The sequence below is a fragment of the Lacerta agilis genome, chromosome 2 (genome assembly GCF_009819535.1).
Source record: "Lacerta agilis isolate rLacAgi1 chromosome 2, rLacAgi1.pri, whole genome shotgun sequence".
NCBI classification, from domain to species: Eukaryota; Metazoa; Chordata; class Lepidosauria; order Squamata; family Lacertidae; genus Lacerta; species Lacerta agilis.
In genome coordinates this window covers 30,587,808-30,614,277 of record NC_046313.1, presented here as the reverse complement: position 1 = coordinate 30,614,277, position 26,470 = coordinate 30,587,808, and the positions used below count along the sequence as shown (strand labels likewise).

At 40.8% G+C, this 26,470-nt stretch overlaps 1 protein-coding gene across 2 annotated transcripts in view; it reads right to left on the bottom strand.

Annotated features, from left to right (window-relative positions):
- Positions 1 to 26,470, bottom strand: part of TMEM104 (transmembrane protein 104) — a 77,445-nt gene that overhangs the window by 40,585 nt on the left and 10,390 nt on the right. For both annotated transcript variants that reach the window (XM_033139253.1, XM_033139254.1), the window contains exons 4-8: positions 21,982 to 22,063; positions 21,515 to 21,611; positions 20,792 to 20,872; positions 13,202 to 13,301; positions 12,231 to 12,339 (exon numbers count right to left, since the gene is read on the bottom strand). In XM_033139253.1, coding sequence (XP_032995144.1) covers positions 12,231 to 12,339; positions 13,202 to 13,301; positions 20,792 to 20,872; positions 21,515 to 21,611; positions 21,982 to 22,063 — 469 coding nt within the window. The remainder of the gene's footprint in view (positions 1 to 12,230; positions 12,340 to 13,201; positions 13,302 to 20,791; positions 20,873 to 21,514; positions 21,612 to 21,981; positions 22,064 to 26,470) is intronic.

Here is a 26,470-nt window from a genome sequence, read left to right as displayed (position 1 = left end):
GCTTATCCCATTATTTGGCTGGTGAACAGCAGCTCTCTTGGGACAGCAGTTATTTTGTTTGGTAGTTCAGCATTCTCACAGTCCTCAGGAGCTGCCTGTATCAGGACCATTTAAGTATGCGTCTATTTTTCATCCTATTCTCCTCTCCAACCTCACTTTGAGGGCACGATATCTGTGAACTTGGCTCCATATCTTTTAGCATTCCACAAGCAGCTTAAGACAGCACTACCTCAATGTGTCTAACTGCTAGCTCTTTTATTAAGTTTGCTGCTTTTATTCTAATTTATTTCTTGCTTTGAGGTTTTATTCTGTTTGCATGATTGTTTTATTATTCTAATTTAATTTAATTGTAGGCTGCTTTGAAATCTTTTTTTTAAACATAGGTGTATGGAAATCCAGTAAAATAAAGCACCTCTGTCAATATGGTTACTGTACTGCAAATGTTTAAGACAGTGCTTTTCAACCAGTGTGCTATGGCACCCTGGGGTGCCTTGAATGATGGTCGGGGTGCCATAGGCAACACTAGCCTCTGTCCCTCTTTCCTTCCCTCCATCCTCTAATGCTCTCTCGCCTCCCAAAGGCTTGCACAGCTGATTATTGCAGCAGCCCTGGCTATAAGCTCCACAGGTGAATGGTGCCTCTGGGAGGCACCTCTTCTTTGGGGCAGGGGGGACAGCTCAGAGACCAGGGCGGCAGCTGTGGCTGCCCAGAGGACTCCCAAAGAGAGGGGAGAGGAGAGAAGGCTGAGGGAACGCTCCACAAGGGAGAGTGTATGAAAAAGGGTGAGAGGCTGCCAGCTCTGCAGGCAAGGGGTGACATAACTGGGCTCCTGAGCCCCCCAGGGGTGCCTCAGAAAGAATGTAGTTGGTTAAGGGAGCTGTGGACTGAAAAAGGTTGAAAACCTCTGGTTTAAGTGTATAAGCTGTAAGCCTCCAATTCAAATCTCATCTTAGCCATGACACCCAAGTAAGAAGGCAAAAGGGATATAAACAGTTATTCTGATTTCCATGAATTCAAAATCCTTGAAGGTTTAAAAGCTGAGTACCCTTTTAATGCCAAAATTGTGTCACTTCTTTTCTTTTCAATAAGAAAGGTTTGAAGTAACATAACACAAGCTTTTCAGATTTATTATTACTATAATGTGAAATAGCAACTTAATTTTGGAATGAAAGAAGGATCAATTCCAAGGAACCATGAGGGGCGAATACAATTAGTTGTTAACAGAGAGAACATTAAATTCAAAGACCTGACAAACCAATGTAATATCAACTAAGAAAATTTTTCAGTGACTGCAGCTTCTTGCCCCGTTTGACTTTATTGAATGTACCAAAATTCCCTCATCCACTCAAATATTAAAACCAGAGTAGACCTGTCCTCATTTGCCTCATCACCCAAATGGGATGCCCATGAAGCACTGTAGATATTCTTTAATCTAAAGTGCTGGGAGACTGTACTCACACTTTAAAAAAAATAAAATTCCCCAATAAACCTGATCTCCGACATATAGAATATGTGCAGCCCCATCAAAATAGTTAATTTCATCTAAAGCACTTGCTTCATAAGACTCATTGCTATAATACACAATTACCCTCTTTTGGCTAATCTAGATATACTCTGACATCACCAAATTCTTTTAAGGACAGCAAATCTTTGTTGAAAGGCTGCCACACTGTGGTTCAGCATGGCAAACTTTCAGTATATGTTCCCAACTGCTGCAGCTGAGCTGCAGCTCTTTGGATTGGATTGCCTCTTAAGTAAGTAGTCAAACTATGCCCCTTGGCATAGCAATGCAAGAAAAATATTTGTTCTCTGTATAGGCCATGGTTATGGTGTTTGGAATAGGACAACTGATTGCAAAAGCCCTTTCTTAAGACCATTCCTCCAGAAAAGTCAGAATGAGTGACAGTATAATCCAGGCTTCAATTAAAAAGAATAGAAAAATTTCACATCATGAAGTACAGAGACATCTCTGTACAAAGAACACATTCAGGTCCAGTGTGTTATTGATCTCTCTGTAAAGAGAGACAAGCTAATCCTTTAAAGCCAGCAGTTTCTATTTTCCTGAATTCTCCCTTCAATGTATATCCAAGGATCAGTTCCCACCCTGGAGCACTAAGGTACCTGAGCTTTCTGTTGTCCCAACTCAACAGTGTCATCAAGAAGGAAACAAGAAATCAAATTCATCCCCTCAGAAGCCAATTCTAAAGGACCCTGAGGTTTTACTTGCAGAACAGGGAGGAGAGGAAATCTGTCACTATCTCAGCTATGTCAAATTAAGCAAAAGCTCAAACAGGTCATTTGTCTGTCTACAACTTTGGGTTTAGGCTGGAAATAATAGGCTGAAAGAAAAAGGCTATAAAATAGTAGGACTGAGTTGTCTTTGAGAAGCAGGCAATTGACAGAATGATTTTACCAAGTTAATGGAAGACTAATGGCCCTGAAAGAAGGGAATGTCCTATTAACAGGCCTGCATGCTAAGTTCTACACCAAGAAGTAAGGAACTGCATTCTTCTACTATCAGAGGGTGAGAGAATCATAATTACAGAATCACATAGATGGTGATCGCAGTGTTTGGAGCAACCTGGGCTTGCAAAGTGCAATCAAGCAGATTTCTGAAAGTTAATGTCATTGAAGCAAATGACAACTCATCAGTTTCTCAAAATCATGGTATGGGCAAAGTTAGTTGTGGGCATTTAGCTCATTACTTATTCTTTCATGCCTTATGACATTCATACCTCTTACACCTGCTCTAGTCAAAATTGTGTCAAGGTGTGCACATACACTTCTTCAACTCCACATTACTTTGTGCAGTTATGATAGAACTTCTGTTTCCAACACTTTTGTAAATCTGCAATTATTAAAAGGCAACAAACAAAGAGCACGTTCAAGACCATTTATTTGCTTAAGCATGCCTAAACTAAAGTCAGCAATCAGTCAAGTGAGCCATCAAATATTGTAAACTGACCAGTCAAGTATGCTCATTTAACTATCACAAAAAATTGTTAAATATTATCTGAAGCCAAGACTACCAATATGTAAGTGGTTGCTTCTCTCTGTACTTCATTATGGTGTCGTTTTTGGGCAAGGGCAGGAATGAGGGGTGCTTGTCACCTAGCCAACAAACATTTTTTTGGTGGTTTTGGTGAAACTGATCAGGTAAAGCTGAAATTTGGCCCAGATGCTCATCTGGTCCCCTTAACTCAATACATAAATACCAACCACTAGCAGAGTTGCAAAGGCCACACAATTCAAGGTGGTGGTTGGCAGGTGTGTTTTTTAAATTGTGATTTTGCAGTTATGAATATTAAACAGGATTCACTACTTTCCAGGTCCAACTCAGTGCAAATACAGTGGTACCTCAGGTTAAGAACTTAATTCGTTCTGGAGGTCTGTTCTTAACCTGAAACTGTTCTTAACCTGAAGCACCACTTTAGCTAATGGGGCCTCCCGCTGCCGCTGCGCCGCCAGAGCACGATTTCTGTTCTTATCCTGAAGCAAAGTTCTTAACCTGAAACGTTATTTCTGGGTTAGCGGAGTATGTAACCTGAGGTACCACTGTACAAGAGAACACATACTGATATGTACATGCAAATATCCATATAAATTAACATGAAGCATAACTACCAGCATTATATTAACTAATTATAAGGCCCTTGCAACTCTGATGATCTCTGACATTTAATGACATCAAAATGAAAATCTTTGCCAACACAACAGAATTGATTATATATACAATTCATTGTTTCAAGATGCATGCTGGCCACCACCTTGCACTGCAAGACCCATGCAACTCTGACAATACACAGAAAAAAAATTGCTCAGGGACAAGGACAAATGGACAAGGCTCCCAAAAGAGGGTTTCCTGCATGTTTTCTGTTACAAAAATGCCCAAAAGATGTTACTGAGCTACAGCATAAATATGGTACATCTTTTGCTCTCACTGATCGCTATGGTCTAAACTTATATTTGATACTAGGTGGGTCCCTATCCTGATCATGGTGCTCCAGTGTATATGAATCCTTTAATTATGCTTTCATACAATGAAAGTACCTGGTATATTCAGCTTTGGTATCTCAATAGAGAAGACTCCTTTGAATGTATAAGGCAGCCTCTTCATATCAATTTTTGTGTGTGTGTATGAACTGCTCAGAGCCAGATGGGATAGCTGCTATAAAACCCGTCCCTCTGGACAAGCTTCATTCAACCAGCCTTGCCCTCTGCACAAAGGCCATTTGGGTTAAATAGTGATAATAACCATACCAATTAGTATTAACATGCAAGGAAGACAGACTGCCTTTAGAGGTTTGTACTTGTATAAAGCAAAGGGGGCGGGGGGAAATGAAATTTTACAAGGCTGTAAGCAAACAAGAAGAGACCAGACATACAAAAGTAACTAAACAATGACACCCTGACTAGGGAAGCCTGCTAGAGTCATCTTTGTCTCTCAAATTGTACCATTTGTAAGTAAGTACCAGTATTTTCATGCATTCCTATGGCCCCATTACTTCCCCCGCCCCTGAAGAAAGTTCTACAGAACCCACTGGCCTGGGTGGAGTGAGCATGTTCCTGCAATTCTATCTGTTTTTCTGGCATCCGTGTAAACCTCCACCATCTCACTTTCACCAGGGTTGGTTTGTGAGAAAGGGTTGGTTGTACTGGCACCAGGCATGAGAACAGGAGTTGATGAAGGGAAGGACTGGTTGGTTGGGAGATCTTTCACAGCTTTTCATCGCAACCCAGAGATCTTCACACACTGTCACTGGTTTGCAGGTGTGCACCAGGAGATCTGCACACATCCAGCACACATGGATGTTGCTGGGATGAGGTGACCCAGAAAGAAGAACAAGTTTAGAAGGAGGGCTCAAATTTCAGACATTTGGGAAACATTCACCCCCTCAAAAAAAAAAAAATACCCCCACAAACCAACAACGAAGCACACCTCTTACTCTCTACCAGCCCAGACATAAAGAATGCAATTTCCATAAGTTCAATCAGACCTTCAGTATAGAAAGCTAGATACACCAACCATAGTGAGAAATTATGTAATCGAACAGAAAAGTTGTGGAAACTATGGTTGCTCAATGATCGGGGGCAACATCTAAATCCTTGGCAGCCTTACTGCTTGATCTCAAGAAACTATATATTAACAAGCTTGTGATCAAACAAGCGGGTCATAAAATTCATAGGTTTTCCCAAAGAGTGGGCTGTGTGCATGTTCCAGAAACATAACTATCAATCTGCAATAAGAATGGGGCCATAAGCCTGGTCCCAGATATTGCTGCTCCCCAGCACATCCTGAAGGAGAGTGAAGTTTATGATGCAGAGCATCTGTACCTAGTTGAGGGTTGTACTCCAGATGGATGAATGGGGTGTGTGTGTGAGTGAGAGAAAGAGAGAGCGAAAGAGAGAGAGAGATCACTCAGTGACATGCTGAGAGACAGTCCTGGGAACCATGAAAAAGAAACACATGGTGAAGATACTGATGGCAGTCTGCAGGTGTATTTCTGTCCTGCGAATGTCAGGCAGGAAGCACCCTACTGAGATGAAAATAATGAGCAAAATACTTCTCTAATGAATAGTGCATTTCAGCTTTGGTGCTTTCTGATTACATTTTGAATCTAAATAGTTCTTATGGGCCAAGGGTTGCCTCTTTATCAGACGGGTGGGGCTCAAGTTGCTCAGTATTCCAATCAGTTTCAGGTTAGGGTGACATTGTCCCTTTCTGAAGAGAAGTGCTTGCGAGTCCTCATATTATTCACTGCACTAGCATGTGTCCAACTGGGATAATCTCCATTAAACCATCTGTGCTCCCATCTTCGCTCAGCCTGCACCCGCTGGGCTCCCTGTAACGCTGCAGCATCTGTGAACCTGTATGCACAGATACCAGTTCCTGTCCTGATTAGCTAAACAGTCTCAGCCCAAACCCTAAAAGAACAGATGTACCAGAACATCTCAAAACAGCACAAAGCCAGAAGGGAGAGTGCCTTCTGCAATGCCTATTTCCAAACCAGTATTATCTTCCCCTGCCTTGGGAGCTTCAGTCATTTTCCGTCTGTGCCCTGAAGGTAGATGAACAGCAGAGGGGGAAAGCAAAGCTGTTCGGGTGGAGAGCAGAGGTGATGCTTGCAATTATTGTGCTGCATCCTGGCTCCAACCCTCTGGATGGCTACTTATTGCTCCAGTTAAAACTGTCTCTCTATTCTAGCAATATGAGTGCTATTGCACATCTGTAATCCATAGAATGTATAAAATACAGTACAGTAGACACACAGTTTCATTATTATGGTGAAAGTACAAATCAAACCCAGCTTGTGCAGAATACAAGTGGCTCACTTTATTCAGAAACATGTAGCAAAGATCCGGGTGTGCCATTTCAAAAAATATGATTGAGCTACCAAACTACTAGTCTATATCCAATTTTTTGACCCAGAATATGGTTTATGACAATTCGGGGATCTTTAGATAAGATATCAAAGCATGGCTTTGGCAATACATAAGAAAGCCATGCTCTAGCTTTCACCTGATCAGAACCAATCAATTACTGTACTTCCTCTATGGGGCAAACTGTTGTCAGCATTATATTCAAACTGACAAACTATGGATTGCACCTACAAACCAGAATTACAAGCCAGCTTCTAATCATATTTCAAACTGTGGCTAGCACTAAAAAAGGAATTAAACTGGAGCATGCAAAGAGTATGCAAGGGGTGAAGAAGCCATGCAAACCTTTCTTGTTACAGGGCAATTAAGAGAATCATATCATGTTGGCTTTAGAGGATGAGACTCAGCTACCAGAAAATAATGTGAAACTGTAAGTTATTTGCTTAAACCATAAATATTTCACATTACCATGGTCACTGGGTGAAATATAATTGCCACCCAAGCTCCTAGCTGAATCACAAAGGACATACAGTGGTACCTCGGGTTAAGTACGCTTCAGGTTAAGAACTCCGCTTAAGAACAGAAATCGTGCTCTGGCGGCGCAGCGGCAGCAGGAGGTCCCCTTAGCTAAAGTGGTGCTTCAGGTTAAGTACGCTTCAGGTTATGAACGGACCTCCAGAACGAATTAAGTACTTCACCCAAGGTACCACTGTATTGATAATGTACCATGAATGAATAGCTCAACTTCAAAACCCTTCTGTTGTCTTCCAAAATAACAGAAGCAGAGCAGAGCCTTAAATAACATAATGGGGCTGCGGGGTGGGGTGGCAGAGAGACTAATTTAAGCATCTCAACATTTTCCATTGCCTGTTTATTTTGCAAGGCTGTACTTTCAGAGGTAATTTACAAGAGAGATGAGGTAACAGCAAAATTTGTGCAGAACGAAGGTTAATGCAGGCCCCACAGACTGTGTGCAGACAGTGTAGCCACACTTAGGTGTTCTGGAGTCTGCAGAGCAATATTAAAAATGCTGCACAGGCAGGCAACTCATCAGAGATCAACTTAATCTGTCTAAATATTCTCATTACGTACATGGCATTCAACTTTCATTCTTGAAGCACAGGAACAGAGACCATTTCCAGAGGACTTTTGGGACATTAAACCATGAAATAGGACTTTATGTCAGTCATTCACTCCTCCTCTTTCCCAGCTCCGAGATGCAGTGTTTGAAAGTTATTACTGCACTGAAAGGGAGGGGAGTAAAGTCAAACAGGGACCTTGGGAGGGAGACAGAAGGCTTTTCTAGGATGAAAATTGCCCAATTAATCCAGTATCAGTGGATACCACTGATTTGTTTTAAAACTGCAAATATTTCTAAAGATGCGAAGATCTTGTGGCATTTCTTTTCCATTTTGTTGGCTGCATTATTATTTTTATTAAATGTATATACTGCCTTTCATCAGAGGATCACAGGGTGGTTTACAGTACATAAACAGAAAAATACATAATCCAAACATATGAGGAAAATGCATAAAATGTAAAATTCAAATAATCTATCACGGTGTGTTTTAGAATTCTAAAGGTCACAGGGAGCAATGGAGAGAATACACAGACAGAATACAAATTCCACAGTCCTTAATAAACCTGTAATTTCAGATGGAAGTTAAATTTATCTTAGACTACACAGTATACTAGGAAGGAAGGAAATCACATCAGACTCAATGTAATATCAAAGTAAAGGAATTTGGCATTGGTCTTTCAATATTTCTTTCTCCCCATACTGGAATTAGCTTGCTTAAAAGGCTCTATTACTTTCTACACAACAGATTCAATGGAAAAAGTTCAGAAAATATGAGACCCGCTGTTGGAAAATGCTTTAGAAAGCAAGTTATCTTCTGCAAATGTTCAGTCCATAAACAAACTTACATGCACAAAAAGGTGAATAGTCAATGCATATACTTTGATGTTTTTCCCTTCTACTTTTGATTTATTTTATCATATAATTGTAGAGTTTGAAAGGATTCTGGGGATCATCTAGTCTAACCCCCAACAATGCAGGATTCTCCACTAAAGCATCCATGACAGATGGCCATCTAACCTCTGGCATGACTTGTTTTTAAGAAACCCATGCTGATTCTTAGTAATCACAGCGCACAGACATACCATTTAATTATCTGTTCTAAAACCTTTCCTGGTATCAGTGTCAAGCTGACCAGTCAGTAGTTACCAGAGTCTTCTTTTTTGTTTTGTTTTTTGTAGATGGGGACATTTGCCCACCTCCATTCTGCAGGGACCTCACCTGTTTTCCAAGAATTCTCAAACATTGTACAAAGAGGCTCTGAGATTACATCTGCAAGCTCCTTTGGCTGCAGCTCATCCAGCCCTGGATATGTGAATTAATTTATAGTAACTAGGTGTTCCCTTACCAACTCTTTTCCTATTTAAATAATCACAGTGATTTTAATTTATGTAAGCTGCCTTGAGTAGAACAGACATATTATAAATAGAATGCAGACTGAAAATAATTAAAGAATTTAGCCAAGCTTTGAGGTCCATCCCTACATACGCTCACTTTCTGCATAAACATATCTCAATAGCCTCAATCCAGGGGGCCACATGACAGGGCTTCCAAGTCTGTTGTTTTTAGATGTGGTCCTCCATGCCACCTAACAAGCAGTCAAACCAGTCTCCATACAAACATGGATGAAACCTTAGTAAAAGCCCAATATGAGCAACTGCTGCCAGTTTAAAAGTGAGTGCATTTATAAGTCATTTCATGTATCAAAGGGCTTTCTAGATCAGAGCTAACATCTTTCTTTCTTTTTTAGGATGGGGGGAGAGAGAAGTACTGCTGCTCATGCAAATATTGTTTTTGTTTAGTCGTTTAGTCATGTCCAACTCTTTGTGATCCCATGGACCAGAGCACGCCAGGCACTCCTGTCTTCCACTGCCTCCCACAGTTTGGTCAGACTCATGTTGGTAGCTTCAAGAACACTGTCCAACCATCTCGTCCTCTGTCGTCCCCTTCTCCTTGTGCCCTCAATCTTTCCAAACATCAGGGTATTTTCCAGGGAGTCTTGTCTTCTCATGAGGTGGCCAAAGTATTGGAGCCTCAGCTTCAGGATCTGTCCTCCCAATGAGCACTCAGGGCTGATTTCCTTCAAAATGGATAGGTTTGATCTTCTTGCAGTCCATGGGACTCTCAAGCGTCTCCTCCAGCACCATAATTCAACAGCATCAATTCTTCAGCGATCAGCCTTCTTTATGGTCCAGCTCTCACTTCCATACATCACTACTGGAAAAACCATAGCTTTAACTATACAGACCTTTGTCGGCAAGGTGATGTCTCTGCTTTTTAATATGCTGTCTAGGTTTGTCATTGCTCTTCTCCCAAGAAGCAGGCGTCTTTTAATTTCGTGACTACTGTCACCATCTGCAGTGATCAGTGATCATGGAACTCAAGAAAGTAAAATCTCTCACTGCCACCATTTCTTCCCCTTCTATTTGCCGGGAGGTTATGGGACCAGTGGCCATGATCTCAGTTTAAATATTAATTTAAATTAAAAAGATGTCCAGAGCACCTTCTGTCTCTATCACTCAGCTGTTTCTTTAACTTCTTCTCGCCATTTCCCTAGCAACCTCACCTTCCCACCCCCATGAAGCCTGCATCTTCACTGATGCACTGTGATGCAGGCTGCTGTGCTCAGGTCCTGTCTCTGGACTTCTTTTAGGCATCTGGTTGACCACTTTGAGAACTAGATACTAGACTAGATGGACCACTGGCCTGATTCAGCAGGCTCTTCTTATGTTCCTATGTGTCAGACCCAAGGCCCATCTCCAAAGCAGTTGCGGGGTTTGCTGGGGGTAGAGTAATCTGAACAGTCTAAGTGACATGGCAAAGACATTGAAAATGACAGAAGACAAATTCAGAGTAAAGCACCTATCTACAGTTTACCAGCTCTTCTGATTATTCTTCCACATTCATTTAGCGATGTGCTAGACACTACATGGGATACAGAAATGACAACCAGGCTATGTGACACTAGTAAATTTGAACTGACACTTTGATCTAGTAAAAGAGAAAGAATCAATGCTGTTATGGACCTGACAAATAATAAAGTATTGTTCAAATCCAAAACAAAGACACCAAAATTGTGTCATAGAACTTGCACACCCAGAGCAATAAACCTTCTGTTTCTACAAAAGTCACAATATTTTTTTTAAAAAAATCTCTGGCTAATGACAATTATCTTTATGAATTACATGTGCAATAATTGGGAGGTACAGGCAGTAATTAATGCATGCCTGCCTTTGCTGATGAGCTCCTTCTGGTGGGTCAGAGTTATTGAAATTCATTGAGAAAATCTTCAATCATGCAGAAATTCTAAAGAAATAGGCCTAGACGCAGTTTAATAAAGCAATAATATTTCTTTTAAATAATTAACCAGGCTGTGACATTTGCTAATATTCCTAAGGCCTAACTCCTGCTTCAACATTATTACTAGGTAGTGGCGGGGGAGGAGAAGTGTGCTGCTCAGAGAACTGATCCAGTCAGCACTCACAAAAACCCCAACATGTACATGCACAGTCAAATGAAAACTGAATATATTGCTCTGGGTCACTTTCTCATTGCCAGCAGTTATGTTTACCTTCAGCCTTCAACTGCAATATTTATTATTATCCAAAACTCTAGTTCCACAGTATTTTGGTTGGTTTTACTGTTCGTTTATTTGTCCTTGCCCCCCACTTCCTATCCCAATTATTATTATTATTATTTTGTGCTTAGATGCAATCAGCTATCTGCCACTTATGTCAAAACAGGTTCCTTTGACAAGGATGCTTTAAAACATGCAGTTTCTATCACAGGACATAGAAAATTCTATTGGAATTTAGTAGTATATTGGAATACTACTTTAAAAAGGCTAATAAAAAGACCTGTTTCCTGATAAAGAGGCATTTGTGAGGAATCTGCCTACATATAAGACATAGAACTACATAAATGCTTGAAGCGTTCACCAGTAAAAGGCATCTAATCTCGTGCACACAGACACACACACCATGAAATTGAAAGAAAACAAGGATTAAGATTCTTCAGAGTGATTTCTGATACTAACTATAAATTCTTGTAAGATTATCATCATTTCACCAGCAATGCAGCAATTGCTGGCTTGATAGAGAGGAGCTGCTTATTGCAACACAGAGAAAAAGCAGCAAAGCAGGAGGAAAACTATTGGGGGGGGGGGAATCTAAGTGAGCAATTAAACAGGACATCACACTGTAAGTACAATCAGAATTCACAATGTGGCAGCAATGTCAAATTCATTTTCGTTTCACAGCACAGTGAACAAGAACCCATTCACTGTTGGATGGACTGCTTTTCAATACAAGAATGACAAACCTTGAAGGCTTCTAAGTCCCTCTTCAACATTTGGGTAACAAGTGTCCAGCAGGAAAAGGAGAAGGGCCATCAGCAAGAATAGATGGCTATCACCAATAAAATTTAAATCAAACAAAGTCATATTTAGAGTAGACCCACTGAAATCTGTAGGTGGCATTCCATGATGTCTGCTTGTTTGAGCAATGGGACTTCTGGCATGTTTTCAACCCCTACAGCCCCCAACCCTGCAAAGCAGATTTGGGGAGTAAGAAAGGAAGGAGAAGCCCCATTGCATACATGAATGCCTGCTTGTGCTACATATTATCTCACTCAGCAGACCTAAGTAACTTAAGTTCACAGATTTCAATGGGTATGACTAATACTGGGTATCACCCTTAGCATGTAAATATCCCTTCAGAATCAGTTATTTAATTAAGGATGTAAAATTCCCCCACGAGCAGGAGATACTCACCAGATAAATTCTATAAGCATCAATCCGTCTGATTGGTCCCCAGCACTTGTCTGTGTCATTATACTTAGTACCATCTTCAACACTGCATGAATGATTGCCCGTCACACTACTGACAAGAGGGAGAAGCAAAAGCAGACTACAATTAATGCACCTATGCATGGGCGTAGCAGCTACCCCTCATTAAAAACACTAATTTAATTGAGGTTCTGCCCCCCCCCCCAACATAAATCCTGGCTATGCCTATGCATACCCCAGCCACCATTCCTCCCCACACTTTTTAAAGGATGAAGGAGAATTTCCCCTTACACAGCACACACCATGTGGAGTCTCGGTCAATCAAGAACTCCACATTCTTAAACACTGTACCTTATAGATTTGGCATGTAAGGTATATGTAAACATTTTTAAAAATAGAAGTGTTTCTTGATTAAAGAAATAGTAGTCATTTAATCATACAACTTTTAATTCATTGATTAAAGTCGGATTAGTTTGTGTATGAATCAACAACAGTATTGAAGAAAAGCCTATTTTTGTATCAGGCTCCTAATCTTAGAATACCCATACCCAGCTGTGTGGAACGAAAGAGGGAATGTCTCTTCTATAGTGGAACCTGTCATTCATGCTTTTTGTAAATACTGGCACAAAAATTATTTTAGACCATTGTAAAATCTGCTGCCCAATTAGTCAGCAGCACTCAAGTAAGCATTGCAGCCCTATAAAGAAGAAACTCACAAATTAGCCCCTAGACTTAGTTTTTGTCAATATGCTAAGAACTGTCAGATTACATCAGAACAATGTAATCCACTCTGGAAAATTAGTTTGAAGTGTGAGGTAGAAATAATTTAAATTTATTAATTACAACCAGAAACACAATCTTCTGCCAGAGCCATCAATGTGAAATGATTATGCAATCTCTGACATTTCAGCAAGAAACTGCTGCTTACAAAATACTGCCACCAAAAGCACACTCACCAGGTCACCTGCATGAGAGAAACTGGGACAGCAGCTGCATATATTGCCAAATCACCATAGAGGTAGATGATTATGCAGAAATAGAACAAGTTGACTCCCACTGTAAATAAAGGGAATAGTAAACACAGGTTTAGACTAGACCAGTCTGTTCCTTTACTTTCACTTTTTACACCAGGGCCTATCTAGGAACCTTTTGTGGATCACCACTTCAACTTGCTGTGCTGCAAAAAGGCTTCTGGAGAAAACATTTCACGACTCTATTGGCAACACCTTGTTCATTTCACCTAGTTGAATGATCTTCATTTGTAAACAAATTCAGCCCTACCAATTGCCAGGACAGTGTTCCTGAGGGGCAGTCCAGTTGTCTAAGACTAACGTAACTGTATAAGCATGCATTTTCAACATTATTAACATATTTGTATACTGTATTTGCATAAAATATAACAAAACCATCTACAACAATTATAATACAATAAAAACCAGACACAAATTAAAACAGTTCTCCATCTGACTATTAGGGGAAATGTTTCTTAACTGTCTTTATAAGCCTAGCAACAGAGAAAGTTTTCAGCAAACATTTAAAACATTAGTATAGAAGGTGCCTGCTGAGTCTCTAAGGCTCAGTTCTGTGTCCACGTCAAATGAGCCTCACCATCTCACGTGATGCTCTTGCGTATGATCTCAGTGATTGCACTGAAATAAAAGGGTCAAGGTGTTCCCTGAGGCACCCTGGACCTAAGTAGCTCCATTTCAAAACCAGATGCAATTCTACTTCCACAAAGTTGGCATCCCATAAAACAGGAGTGCTGAACCTCAGACCCAGGGGCCAAGAATGCCTCCCACCAAGCCACTATACCTAGCTATTTTCATGTGACACCCCCTCCCCTGCCATGCCCCTCACAGACTCTGCTTTGGCTCCCTTCTTGAGTGCTTTGGCCTGGCTGGAATGTGGCATTGAACAGTGCCTTTTGCTAGCCTAGCTGGAGGGCATACAGACATGTGAGTGAGTGTAAATTAGCCTAACGTATACAAGTAAAATGCGAACCCCAGACTCAAAAATATTCTCCACCCTACCATAAAATGTTACCTATCCTATATTCCGTTTTATCAAGGAAAATATTCACTGGCACCATACCCTTGCTCTAGAGGACGCAGGTGAGACAGACTTTATAGTTTCACAGACAAAAAGAATTACCGGGAGGCAAACAAACTCTGCTTTGATGAGCAGAAATCAATAAGGATAAAGAGATGCCAAAATGCACCAGCTTGACTTAAAAGAAATAGAACTGAATGCCTCAATCTGAACAGATTTCATTTCCAAAGGCCGCTGGGACAAGGAAACAAAACATGCATTGTTTCATATAAAAGGAGAGAAGACAGGAATATTGTAAGAAAGCAAAAAATAAAGGAGCTTGACAGGAATACTAATCTAGTCTAGAATTTTGGTGCACAACCTCTAACTGCACATTACACTAGCAGCTCCACCATACAAAATGCTTCAGCTGTTATGGTGGAGTGCTTTATGATGCAATCTAACACAGGATTTTGAGCTTGGCAACAGAACAGAGCCATATATTGATACCTAAATTGTTGTGGCACCACTGCTACTAGAAAAATAGAAGCTTTACAGCAATTCACAGCTGTGCTTTATGACAGTACGAGGCCTAAAAGTGACTTTAGGTGTGGCCATCTGTGAGGAGAGCAGGAGTGCCTTGCCATTCCTATTCTCTGAGTTTCTTTGTGTCATCCAAATAATTTCCCTGTGACAGATCCCAGATGACCTAAAGGACTGCCCACCTCATGTTTAGCCGTTTAAAAGAGAACCAAAGTCACCAGAAAGATTCATATGATCACCATTTTTTATTTCTTCCCCTACAGTGAGATATATGAACTACGGGTACAAATATCTGTGGGGGAGATATGAGAATTCAATTCTGCTTGAACACCAGGGAGAACTCACATGTCCTGGAAGTTACAATGTCAAAGCCTTACAAAAAATCATACGTCAAAAAAAAAGTGAAAAGAAAACCTTCTGACCAAGGGAAGAAAATAATTTGTTAAATAAAGAAAACATTATTCACTACACAGAAATGAAAAACCTGTAGCCTTCAGATACTGGCTGACTATAACTCCCATCAACACTGGCAATAGTAGCTCAAGCTGATGGGAGTTGGAGTCCAAAAACATCTGGAAGACCACAGGTTCCCCATCCCTACACTACATCAATAACTGACAACAAGGAGAGGATCGCAAAAGACTGCAGCCTGAAATATTTATCCCATAGCTAGAAAGAGAGCAGTGCTATGTGTAGTACATTAATAGTGCCTTTAATTCATCACAGAGTCTCCAGAAGAGTACACATTTCATATTGGGAAAGACTGAGAAATGAGATCATAGCTTATTCCTTACATTTAAATAAGAGCATTACTTGGATAAATGGGACAGAAGAAAAAAGGTAAGAAAGCTTAACAAAATTAGGTGTCCTCATATCACATCCAATATGTATGTACATCAGTGCAGTGAGTCGTGCCGTCATTTATCCACAGTAGTGACTCCAAAATTAGGTCCACAGCTAGTTATTCGTAATACAAAGTGACACCAAGTCCAACACAGCAATCCTAACCATGTTTTCTCAGAAATAAGATGCAATAGATTTAATGGGGCTTACTCCAAATAACTGTGCAAAGATAGCAGTTTTAAGTGTCACTCAATCAGTTTTAAGTGACACTCAATGTCAAATTTAAGTTAATATCAAACAAAATAGAATATGGAAATTATACACACTTTACAAAACTTTTTATTTGCCAACTTAGATGGGTAATTAAAATAAAAAACAGACAAGATACAGTATAAACCTTTTCAGCATCAGAATGGCCACACTGGGGGTCAGGGGGTGGGAGAGGTACTGTAATAATTTGGGCCTCATGGAATACTAGCAAGCAAAGGAAAATCTGTCTTAAGAAATGCGAGATCTTTCTTTTAAAGTGTTGACATCTATGGAGAAAAAGCTCAAAGGAAGCATGCTTTAACAAATGCTTGAAAAGGTCACCACAACTCAAGATTGGTTTCCCCAAATGATTATCAATCAATGCCTAAACAGTACCTTGTAAATGAACGTGGTAAACACAGTGAAGAGGATGGAAGGAAGAATTGCTATTATTCACAGTTGCCATCAGACCAACAGGTATGGTGACCGAGCTTCTAGGTCACTTGACTACAGCCCTTTGTACACCGTATTTTTCGCGCCATAAGGTACCGGACCATAAGGCGCACCTAGTTTTTAGAGGAGGAAAACAAGAAAAAAAATATTTCTCCCCTCCACCCCGAGCGTTCTCCCCTCATCCATGGCTCCCTTTAAAGCAAGCGGGGGTAAGCCGCTAGCGCTGCGCACAGCGCCGCCCCCCCCTGCCGTGTCCAGTGAGAGGTGGCGGCAGGCAGCAGAGGAGATGCTGCTCCTTCCTCCCCGCTGCCCCCCGCTCACAAAAGCCTGCTTTTGCGAGTGGGGGGCGGCGGGGAGGAGTGAACAGCACCTCCACCGCTGCCCCCTGCTCGCAAAAGCCTGCTTTGCAAGAGGGGGGCGGCGGGGACAAACGAACAGCATCTCCACTGCTGCCCGCCACCTCTTGGCAGAGGCGGGGGGCGGCAGCAGAGCAGATGCTGCTGGATCCTCCCCGCAGCCTCTGTTCGCAAAAACAAGTCTGCCTTTGCGAACGGAGGCAGCGGGGTGGAACGAGCAGCATCTCCTCCACTGCCCACTACCGCCCACCGCCTCTCGCCGCTTGCTTGACAGGGAGCCTTCGCTCCATAAGACGCACCAACATTTCCCCTTACTTTCCCCCCCCCTTACTCCTGTTGTCCTCTGGAGAACATCTCAGCCCCACTTCTATGTTGTTTATTCAAGGCACACATCTCAGCTGAGGATTTGGGGGTGAAAGCACCACCCACTAGCCTCCACCCTCTCCACCTACAGACAGATGTTAGTGTTGTTTCTGTTTTATAAACTGCCACCAACCTTCATTGATCAATACTTTCATTACTGGACACAAAACAGGAAGATCAATGGCTTCCTGCAAGGATGGTACATGATGTATGTGCCTTGAATCCATTATTACAATAAATGACTTCTGGATCCCTGATAAAGAGCACCCAGCTATCCTTCAGAATAGATTCCCTTCACAGCCAGAGGCCCTTTTCTCTCCTTAGAGTTAAGACTGCAAATCTATTCCCTACAGAAAGCAGTCAAGTCAGAAGTGGAAGATTTATACACAGCTCAACTCTTAAGATTGCAGATCCAGAGCATGTCAAATTGTTAAGATAGTCAAGGGAAATGAGCAAAGAATACAGTGAAAACAAGGATTTTGCTTTTAACAGGCCAATAACTCTCAAAAGAAGGTATAACAGAGCCACAACACATCTTCACCTAACCATGAAACTCTGAAAGCCTTATTCAGTGACTGTACTGCATAAATCTCATGACCCTAATAGCAAATCTGCCAGGTTGCGGTCGGGGTGTAACATTAGCATACAGTCACTGCGCAGACTTGTTTCAGGGTTCAAATAAAACATAATACACAGAATGGGGCAGTAAGAAGTTCTCCCTTAAGAGCAAATAATTGCTGTAGTTCATTGAAGAACGCATGAGCAAATTCTGATTGTGCTTAACTGCAGTAAGCCTGGTTGAGTTCTGAAGGGATGGGATTAGAGAATTAGGACAGTTGAGAAGATCTGGCACTTGAGAGGGGAGGAGAATACAGCCAAACCAACTGGAGGAGAAAGGCTTCTACACAAACCAGACAAGCTGCCCAGAAACAAAGATGAATAGATGAAGTAAGAACAGGAGGTGTATGCAAGTAAACAGAAGCCATTAATGGAAGCAGTCAATCACAGCCTACTTGGTGCCTTTAAAATAGGGTTGGGGAACCTGTGGCCCTCCATACATTGCTGAACTACCAACTGCCATCAGTCCCAGCTAGCATGGCCAGTGATTAGGGATTTAGGGAGTAGTACTAAAACAACATCCAGAGGGCACAGGTTGTCCAAATCTGCTTTAAAATGAAGGGTCTCTTCAAGCCTAGAATGAAAACATTTTGCCTATCAGATGATCTCTGGGATCTGCAATCTCTTAAAATTACCTGAGAAGTTTGGGGAAATGGCTCTCTATGGAAATCCTCACTACCACCTATCTGAAGGAGATCAAGTGACTCGAGCAACTTTTTAAAAGGGACCACAATAGTATGTTGATTGAAACCCAAGAGAGTCCGGCCAATCTGCATGCCCTATCTTTCAAAATCACTCTCCAGGATTTAAACACTAAGCTGGTCACTCTAATACAGGCATAGGCAACCTCAGTCCTCCAGATGTTTTGGGAGTACAACTCCCATCATCCCTAGCTAATGGGACCAGTGGTCAGGGATGATGGGAACTGTAGTCCCAAATCAACTGAAGGGCCGGGTTTGCCTATGCCTGCTCTAATACATGTTTAATTAAACATTGGTTTTCAGCTCATCCATAAAAGTTGTGTGTACAAAAACAGTCTGCCAACATGCACAGCCAATTTTCTTGACACGTCAAGGGTCTGTAATCCATCAAAAAATTCCTCTTCCTGTACTATCCAAATTTGCATAAATTGATGACTTACTGTTGCATTACAGTTTTGACAAGGAAAGAGATGCAGCAGAGGCAAGAAAATGAGAATAATACCAGACCTAAAGGGCACAAATAGAGGGTACAGGTTTAAGACGACCTCCAAAATCCATTTCAAGATCTTTCGCGGACACCATCCACACATTTTAAAACTTTTTTTGCACAACTTTTCTTGATACAGAAACTAGTTGTTTTATAGATCCCAGAGATACTCAAAAAGCTAAATTCCATTACTGTCAAGGTACTTGTGGATCTGTGAAACCTGTGTGATGCTTTCAAAATTATGAGCACCAAGATGTCACTTTAACACATAGGACAGAAGAGAAGCAAATATCGCAGAAATACAGGAAGACCTATCCATGACTTTGAGGAGGGCCATCTTTCACCAAACCTACTGTAATTATTCAATATTTACATTCTCTCATCTAAAAGAAGGAAATTGACAGCACAGTCTACTTATGGTAAAGGGAAAATTAAAGTAAGAAGGTTTTGTGTGAATTACAAGTTAAATAATTAAATAATTAAATATTCAACTACTACTGTTCTGAATTCACACATGTGACCTGAGCACCCTCTGCTGGGTGAAGTTATCCATCACAACAATTAAAACAGAATGCCAGCATACCATTCAAGGCAAGCAGTTGATATCTCTAGCAGTTCAAGATGGGCTAAGTATTCAAATGAATCTGTAATTGGGCTACATCTTTACAACCCACCCACTCACTAGGATGTCACTCACAGGTTTATTTTATCTGTACTGCTCTCAACAAGCCTTGTTAACACCAAACCCAGAATCATGTTCCTTCTGTCATACTGAGATACACCCAACAATAAGAAAATTTTCATAGTAGCTAGCTCCAGTTCCCAAACCCTAACTCCTATGTTGAGTAGCTCTACCATTGCTTAAGAACTTCAGTGGTTAGGAAGTACAGAAACAGCTGAAGAAATAAAATAGAATGATAATAATAACAATCTAATTTAATATGATGCAAGTGTTGCTCATAACATAATTCTTATTGCTAATGGTGAATCCTCTGTAAAGCATAATAGGACAGTGATAAATAATTTCTATTCAGAAGTTTCAGATAAAGAACAATTTTGAAATAAAACTCATAAATGTTTTCTTCCAGAAGTTATTGAAAACACACAAGTTCTCTTATAGCCTTACTGTCTCATTTCTTTGAGAATGAAAGAATGCAAAAGTGCAAACAGGATGCAACTTAAATTACTATTTGCTTTTATCCAGGATGAGGAGCACAGCACATTACGGAAACGGAAAATGTTCAGCACCTTGAACAGTACTGCAAAAATTGTTACCTGGAGCACAATACATATTAGTAAACATTTTGAGACTATTCAATAAGGCATTTATGTACAGCAAAGTTCTTCAGCTGACTATCTTTCTATTGCCAGTCCAGATATGTTATGCCCATTCCTTAGAAAAAATTCAAGCCTTATCAAAAATAATTATTTACACTCTGAGACAAAAAGACAGATTAGTGTCACATGTCAATCTTTTCTTTAAAACTACAAGCACTTAAAACTTTAAATGAAAACTATGTCTTTCAAAGCCAAAATACATGAACACACAGACAATATGGTACCTGTTTCTCCTCCCCCAGACATAATTAGTAGCCAGGAGAAGTAGGTATTCAGTATCTCAAGCAGATTTGGGACCACAAAAAGCCCTAAATATCCCTATCTAAAAGAAGTTATATATTCACATGGGGTGGGGTGTCAAGCTTGACTTTTAGGCTTTAGGAACCTTTCAGCAACACTCTAGGAAAGTATGTGATTCCTATTATGGTTTGAACATGTAGTTTTCACTTGAAACTGTCATTCCTCAAAACAAAACAAAAAACCCACCAACTACTAAGCTAGGTTAAATGAAAAACAACCCAACATACATAATATGAAATAGAGTCTTCATGGCTTGGAGGTAGTTACCTTTATTGAAGAACATGGATGCCATCTGACCCATCTCCACCCTTTCAGTGATTTCAAAAACGTTAGGCGCTCCTCGTCTCTCTGCAGGGTTAGAGGGAAGGAAACTCTTAGCCTACATTTCAAAGATGGATTCCGCTCAAGCCACAACCTGTTCTCTCTGCATCTTGTTCAGACATGTAAATTAACACTTTCCTGCATTGCTTATGACAATAATTGCCTGCAGGAGACCAGAAAAGGAAAGTTTACAACAGTTGAGATCCCCCCCCTACAAATTAGGTATGCGCAAGGCAGAAGGCGAATAAAACTCTGTAAACTATTACAAGTTGGACTTTACTTGTAAGGCTGTAGGTTGTTGTAAGTTAAGATGCTGGCTCAGAGTTAACCTTTTGGTCTGAAAGGCAACTCACAAATGATTTCATATAAAAAAGATTCAGGGGTTTTTCAGTTGTACATTTTGTGTCACTGAAACCCTGTGGAAGCAAGGCTAGGGAGAAAACAGGGTTGCCAGTGGCTTGATACCTTGATAAACTAGTTTTCTTGAATTGTAAAAATGCTAGTATTGTGTTTCTCATAAAGCTACTACATGTGCATGTGTATACAAGACACAGGGAAAGTAGGCTGTGTCTAACTTTCTCATTTGTTCTCTGCAATGAGCAACTCATAGGAGTGAGAAAAGTTTCTTGCTTGTCATTAAGATGAAAAAAGAATCAGCTAGATACTTACGAAGAGACAGGATAGGTCGTGTCTCTGATCGCTCGTAGCCTTCAGGAAGAAGAACATCACTATCAGAAACGCCAGATGAAGAATCCTCATCATCATCCTAGAAGAGTAAGAAATAAGCATAACTGTTCAAAATATAGAATAATTTCAGAATTCTGACAAGAAACCGAATGTCAAGAGGTAAAAAAGAAGTCTTTACTTGCTGGAAAAAAGACTAAACCTCTCCAACTGAAAGCCTTCTGGCGTGCTTATAGCTTCAGCTGGTCCACCAAAAGGCTGAGCCTCCATCCCAATGCCAGGGACAAAATGGCTAAGTTTGTGATGAGTCAAGTTTTGCAACATGGTGCAGAATCTACAGCCAGATTTTAAGGGTAAACACATAACAAATGAAATGAAAACAGAGCTGCTCCACTGAGATTTTATAGCTATGAAGAAAAATAATTAGCAGCCAAATGAAATGCCACACAAACCTTGTGCTTTTCCATTCTCTTCCAACGAAGCTGGGCATTTGCAGCAGCCATGGCCTCCATTACAAAAGTTGTGGTCATGTAGCTGGCAGAAAAATGGTAAAAGTACCAGTTGGTTAATAACAATGGGTTGCAATATTCCATCCCCATCTACACAGTCTTTAACCTATATATTCTAAGGTGCAAAGTGTAAATAAAATTGGGGATTAAGGGCATGACTGTACACAGCATGGGCAGTCACATAATTGTTGTTCTTGCATCTGTCCTGTTTATGTATGGAGGAGATTCTAATTTTTATATCAAAAGAGTCAGATGAGTTTGGAGAGCTGGTCTTATTCTCCCCATGTGCACTGCTGCAGACACTTTTATTTTCCTGTCCTCCATCATTTCAGGGACTTTTCCACTACAATCCAGCTCACTTAGGGTACTGTGGCTGGGCTGAGTTGGACAAAAAGTGTGTAAAGTGATGGAGTGCAGAAAGGTAAGACAAGTTATGAGGGAGGCTCAGCTCCCCTTACTGGAAGACTCACCTAATGTAAAAGAAATGCTCTCTAACCTGTTCTCTATTCATGAATGGTGTAGACACTTGAACAAGAAAATTTGCTTGCTCCCCATAATGTCTGGACACTTTCTTAGCAGTAAGGCAAACGAAAATTGTCATGAGCAAAGATTCTCATGCATGGCAACATTGAAGAAAGCAGAAAGACTAGTGCACAAGTGTTGCATGCTACCAGGAGCATATTCTGAACAATCTTAACTGAAAAAGAGCTGCATAAATTCATATGTCTCAGTTCTTATGTTACTCCCATTCATTTTAATGGAATTTCTGCTGTACAAATCTTTGTAGATTAAATCCCCAAATCTCAAGAATTACAGAACTGAATCTAACTGGAGTAATAAATTATAGGATAAGCGCATTGCATAGGACATCTCACTATACATCAATTACACTGGGATGATCATGGGCAGTCATGGGGGACAATTCCACTATCTATAATAAGGTACAACATGGTAGCTGTAAGAGATTTAGTGCCTTGGATGGAAAGTGCAGCTAAGGTGCATGGGACTAAAAAGCTTTGGTTGCCATGATGAGTGTGTTGCCCTGCTTCTTCTACTTGATCTCTAGGTGACTATCAAAACCAGTGATCATGGTATCCTGCTGGGTCAGTGATGTGGAATGGGTATCAGAAGCACTATGCCACAGTGGTTCCGTTTCTATTTGGATCATAAGAAGAGACCAGCATCAGAAGAATGTTCCACTGTTATGTTATGGGGGTTCCACAGAACACTATTTTATCTCCAGCATTATTTGCCATCTATATGAAGCCATTGAGATCAGTCATTAGGCAATTTGAGGCAAGGTGTCATTACCATGCTGATAACCAGCTATATTTTTCTATTGCATCTCAATCAGGAAAGGCAGACCTGGACCAATGCCTGGACACAGCAGTGGGCTGGATGAGGGCCAATAAATAATCTGAACAAGGTAAAAACATAAGAAAAGCCCTGCTGCATCAGACCAATGGCCCACCTAGTCCAGCATCCTGCTCTCACAGTGCCAACCAGATGCCTTAAGAAAGTCTGCAAGCAGCAGTCGCACACAAAAACATTTTCCTCTCCTATGGTTTCCAGCAACTGCACTGAATTTGGAGGCAAAGTATAGCCATCATGGCTAGTAGCAACTAATAGCCTTATCCTCCATGAATTTGTCTAATTATCTTTTAAAGCCACCCAAGTTGGTGGCCAAGACTGCCTCTTGTTAGAATGAATTCCATATTTAACTATGCACTGTTTGGAGAAATACATTGTTTTGCCTGCCCTGAATATTCCAACATTCAGCTTCATTGCATAATGTATGTTTATTTTTTTCTACAAGCTGTTTTGAGATACCGGTATATAGTGCAAAGTGGGGCAAAAATTCTTTAAACAAACAAATAAGATACTGATAGAACTATATCAGTCTAAAAGACAGATCACTTGGGTACCCAAATGCACTCAAAGACCTAATGCTAGACAGAGTTAGAGGAACCACTTAAAATATTTAAAAAGTGAAGGACTGAAAACATTTTCCAAGAGCTGCCAGGAAGATACCTAGCTGAGAGCAAGTGATCAATCAATCAGTTTTCCCCATTCCCCATTACCATTTGCTTTGTTGATCTTATAAATGAATTGCCATTACCCCAGTTAGATGACCATGTTAAGGTTTCTCTCTCATTTTTACTAAAAACGACAATTAATCTTATTTAAACCACAAAAATGGTTTCTTACTGCTTCAAAAGCTGAACTCATTTATCAAGTTTGAATGAGAAATCAGTTTTGCTAGGATTAGAGCACAGCAGCAACATCCAGGGGCCTGGATAATTTCCCCCATGTTCTTTTACTACACTGAGCATTCTCTAGAGGATATTAGAGAGCCAGAAGTGCAAAACAGAGGAATGGAAGGATCAGGGTAAAAAAATTCTCAAACCACTTGGCACCAGTGGGCAGCATTTCAAGGCTGATACAAAATATATAATTGCAAACCAACCCATATCCCAACAGCATCAAGAAATGAATTGGAAAAGAAATCAAAGCATGAGATAGAGAATGCTACAGGCAGGCTTCAAGGTTCTGAAATAATCTCTTTTACAAAGCCTCAGAAGCAATTCAGGCACTGGTACTGCAAGGATTTATGCCTCCCATCCAACAGAACTTACACTTTTATAATGCCTTTCCTTCCACAGATGTTAAGTAATTTATAAGATTATGTCTCAACATGAAAGCAATCCAGTCTCAACCCAGGGTAAAAGGGCACTGGAAGAGAGTATCCCTGTCCAGTGTTGAAAGGCAATACTTTTACAATGGAACAGTAAAGTACATAAAATAACTGCAACAAATTAAAGCAGCAGGCACATTCATCAGAAGCCCACAAAATTTAGGCTGGCCTTGGTAGATAACCATTACTTGTGTCACCAGCAATCCCTCTGCAACAGAGGAGACTGGGTCAGTTTTTTTTACTTCTCATCAAGTTTTAGAGAGCATCTTGCTTCTTCTGTCCATATCCAAAGCATGCTGCAACAAATATGCAAGATTGACCCCTCCTTATACAATTTCCTGGGTGTCAGATTTCAAAGAAAGGATAGATTCTGTTTCTCCCAGTTGCAATAAAGGTAAAGGTACCCCTGACTGTTAGGTCCAGTCGTGGACGACTCTCGGGTTGCGGCGCTCATCTCACTCTATAGGCCAAGGGAGCCGGCGTTTGTCCACAGACAGCTTCCGGGTCATGTGGCCAGCATGAATAAGCTGCTTCTGGTGAACCAATGCAGCACACAGAAATGCCATTTACCTTCCCGCCGGAGCGGTACCTATCTATTTACTTGCACTTTGACATGCTTTTGAACTGCTAGGTGGGCAGGAGCTGGGACCGAAAAACGGGAGCTCACCCCATTGCGGGGATTCGAACTGCCGACCTTCCGATCGGCAAGCCCTAGGCTCTGTGGTTTAGACCACAGCGCCACCCATGTCCCAATTGCAGTAAGTGCACCCTTTTTCCAGTGGAAACACAAGGGGAGGGAAATGGTCTCTTAAATTATGGACATACAGAAGGAGGTCACCCAAGAGACTTGTGGTCCCTGCAGATCAGCTGACTTTTGTGGATCCTGACATTCAGGATAGTAGATTATCAATTAAGATGAGTCACACACACACCATTAAAAAAAAAGTTAAAGCAAGGTTTTACATTTAATCAGAAAAAGGACACCTTAGTATTCTGGAGTTCCCCAAGCACATGCTACTCACTATCAGCTAATAATCAGCTTTATATATTGGTTCTCAGAAGCTAAAGGGAAAGGATACAGCAAACAAGTTTTCTGCACTCCAGGGTAGCTGCTCCTGCCCAGGAGCCTGAAGCCTAGATTTAATAAGCGTTATAAAAATAATAAAAAACAAGAAAAGCTTAGCTAGACACAATTCAGCTCACCCAATAGCGGTAGGGAGGCAGAAATATCATCACTACCACCTCAAAAGCCTGCAACTGGCCTCTATATTGTGCTTGGTCAGATTCACAAATCTTTTTTTCCAATTGTGCTCCAGATACCTAGCAACCCATTTCAGATCACCCAGCTACTGACTAAATCATGCTCCTATGAAGCCTGGGAGGAAGATGCCAAGGAGCAAGCCTGGCAGTAGTCCCTGTTAACTTCCTTATTCTACAAGCATAGTTGTTTTGATGAGGTTTGACTTTTGCAACTTTAAAGTTTCATCAGCTTTTCACTACTATTAACAAACATAATTCCTCTAAGGAGCAAAAGACAATCCTAATCCATGAGAGATAACAACATCAAGTGTGAGGAAACTTAGAAGAGCAAAGTCCTTGTGGCTTGGCCACAGATAGAAAACTCAGAAATGGGATAGAAGGAAGAGAGAACTCTCTTTCCTACCATCTTAAGATGGGCAGGTATTCAGTAATTTCTGGTATCCATGAGACAGATGCTAGGCCTCACTGTATAAAATT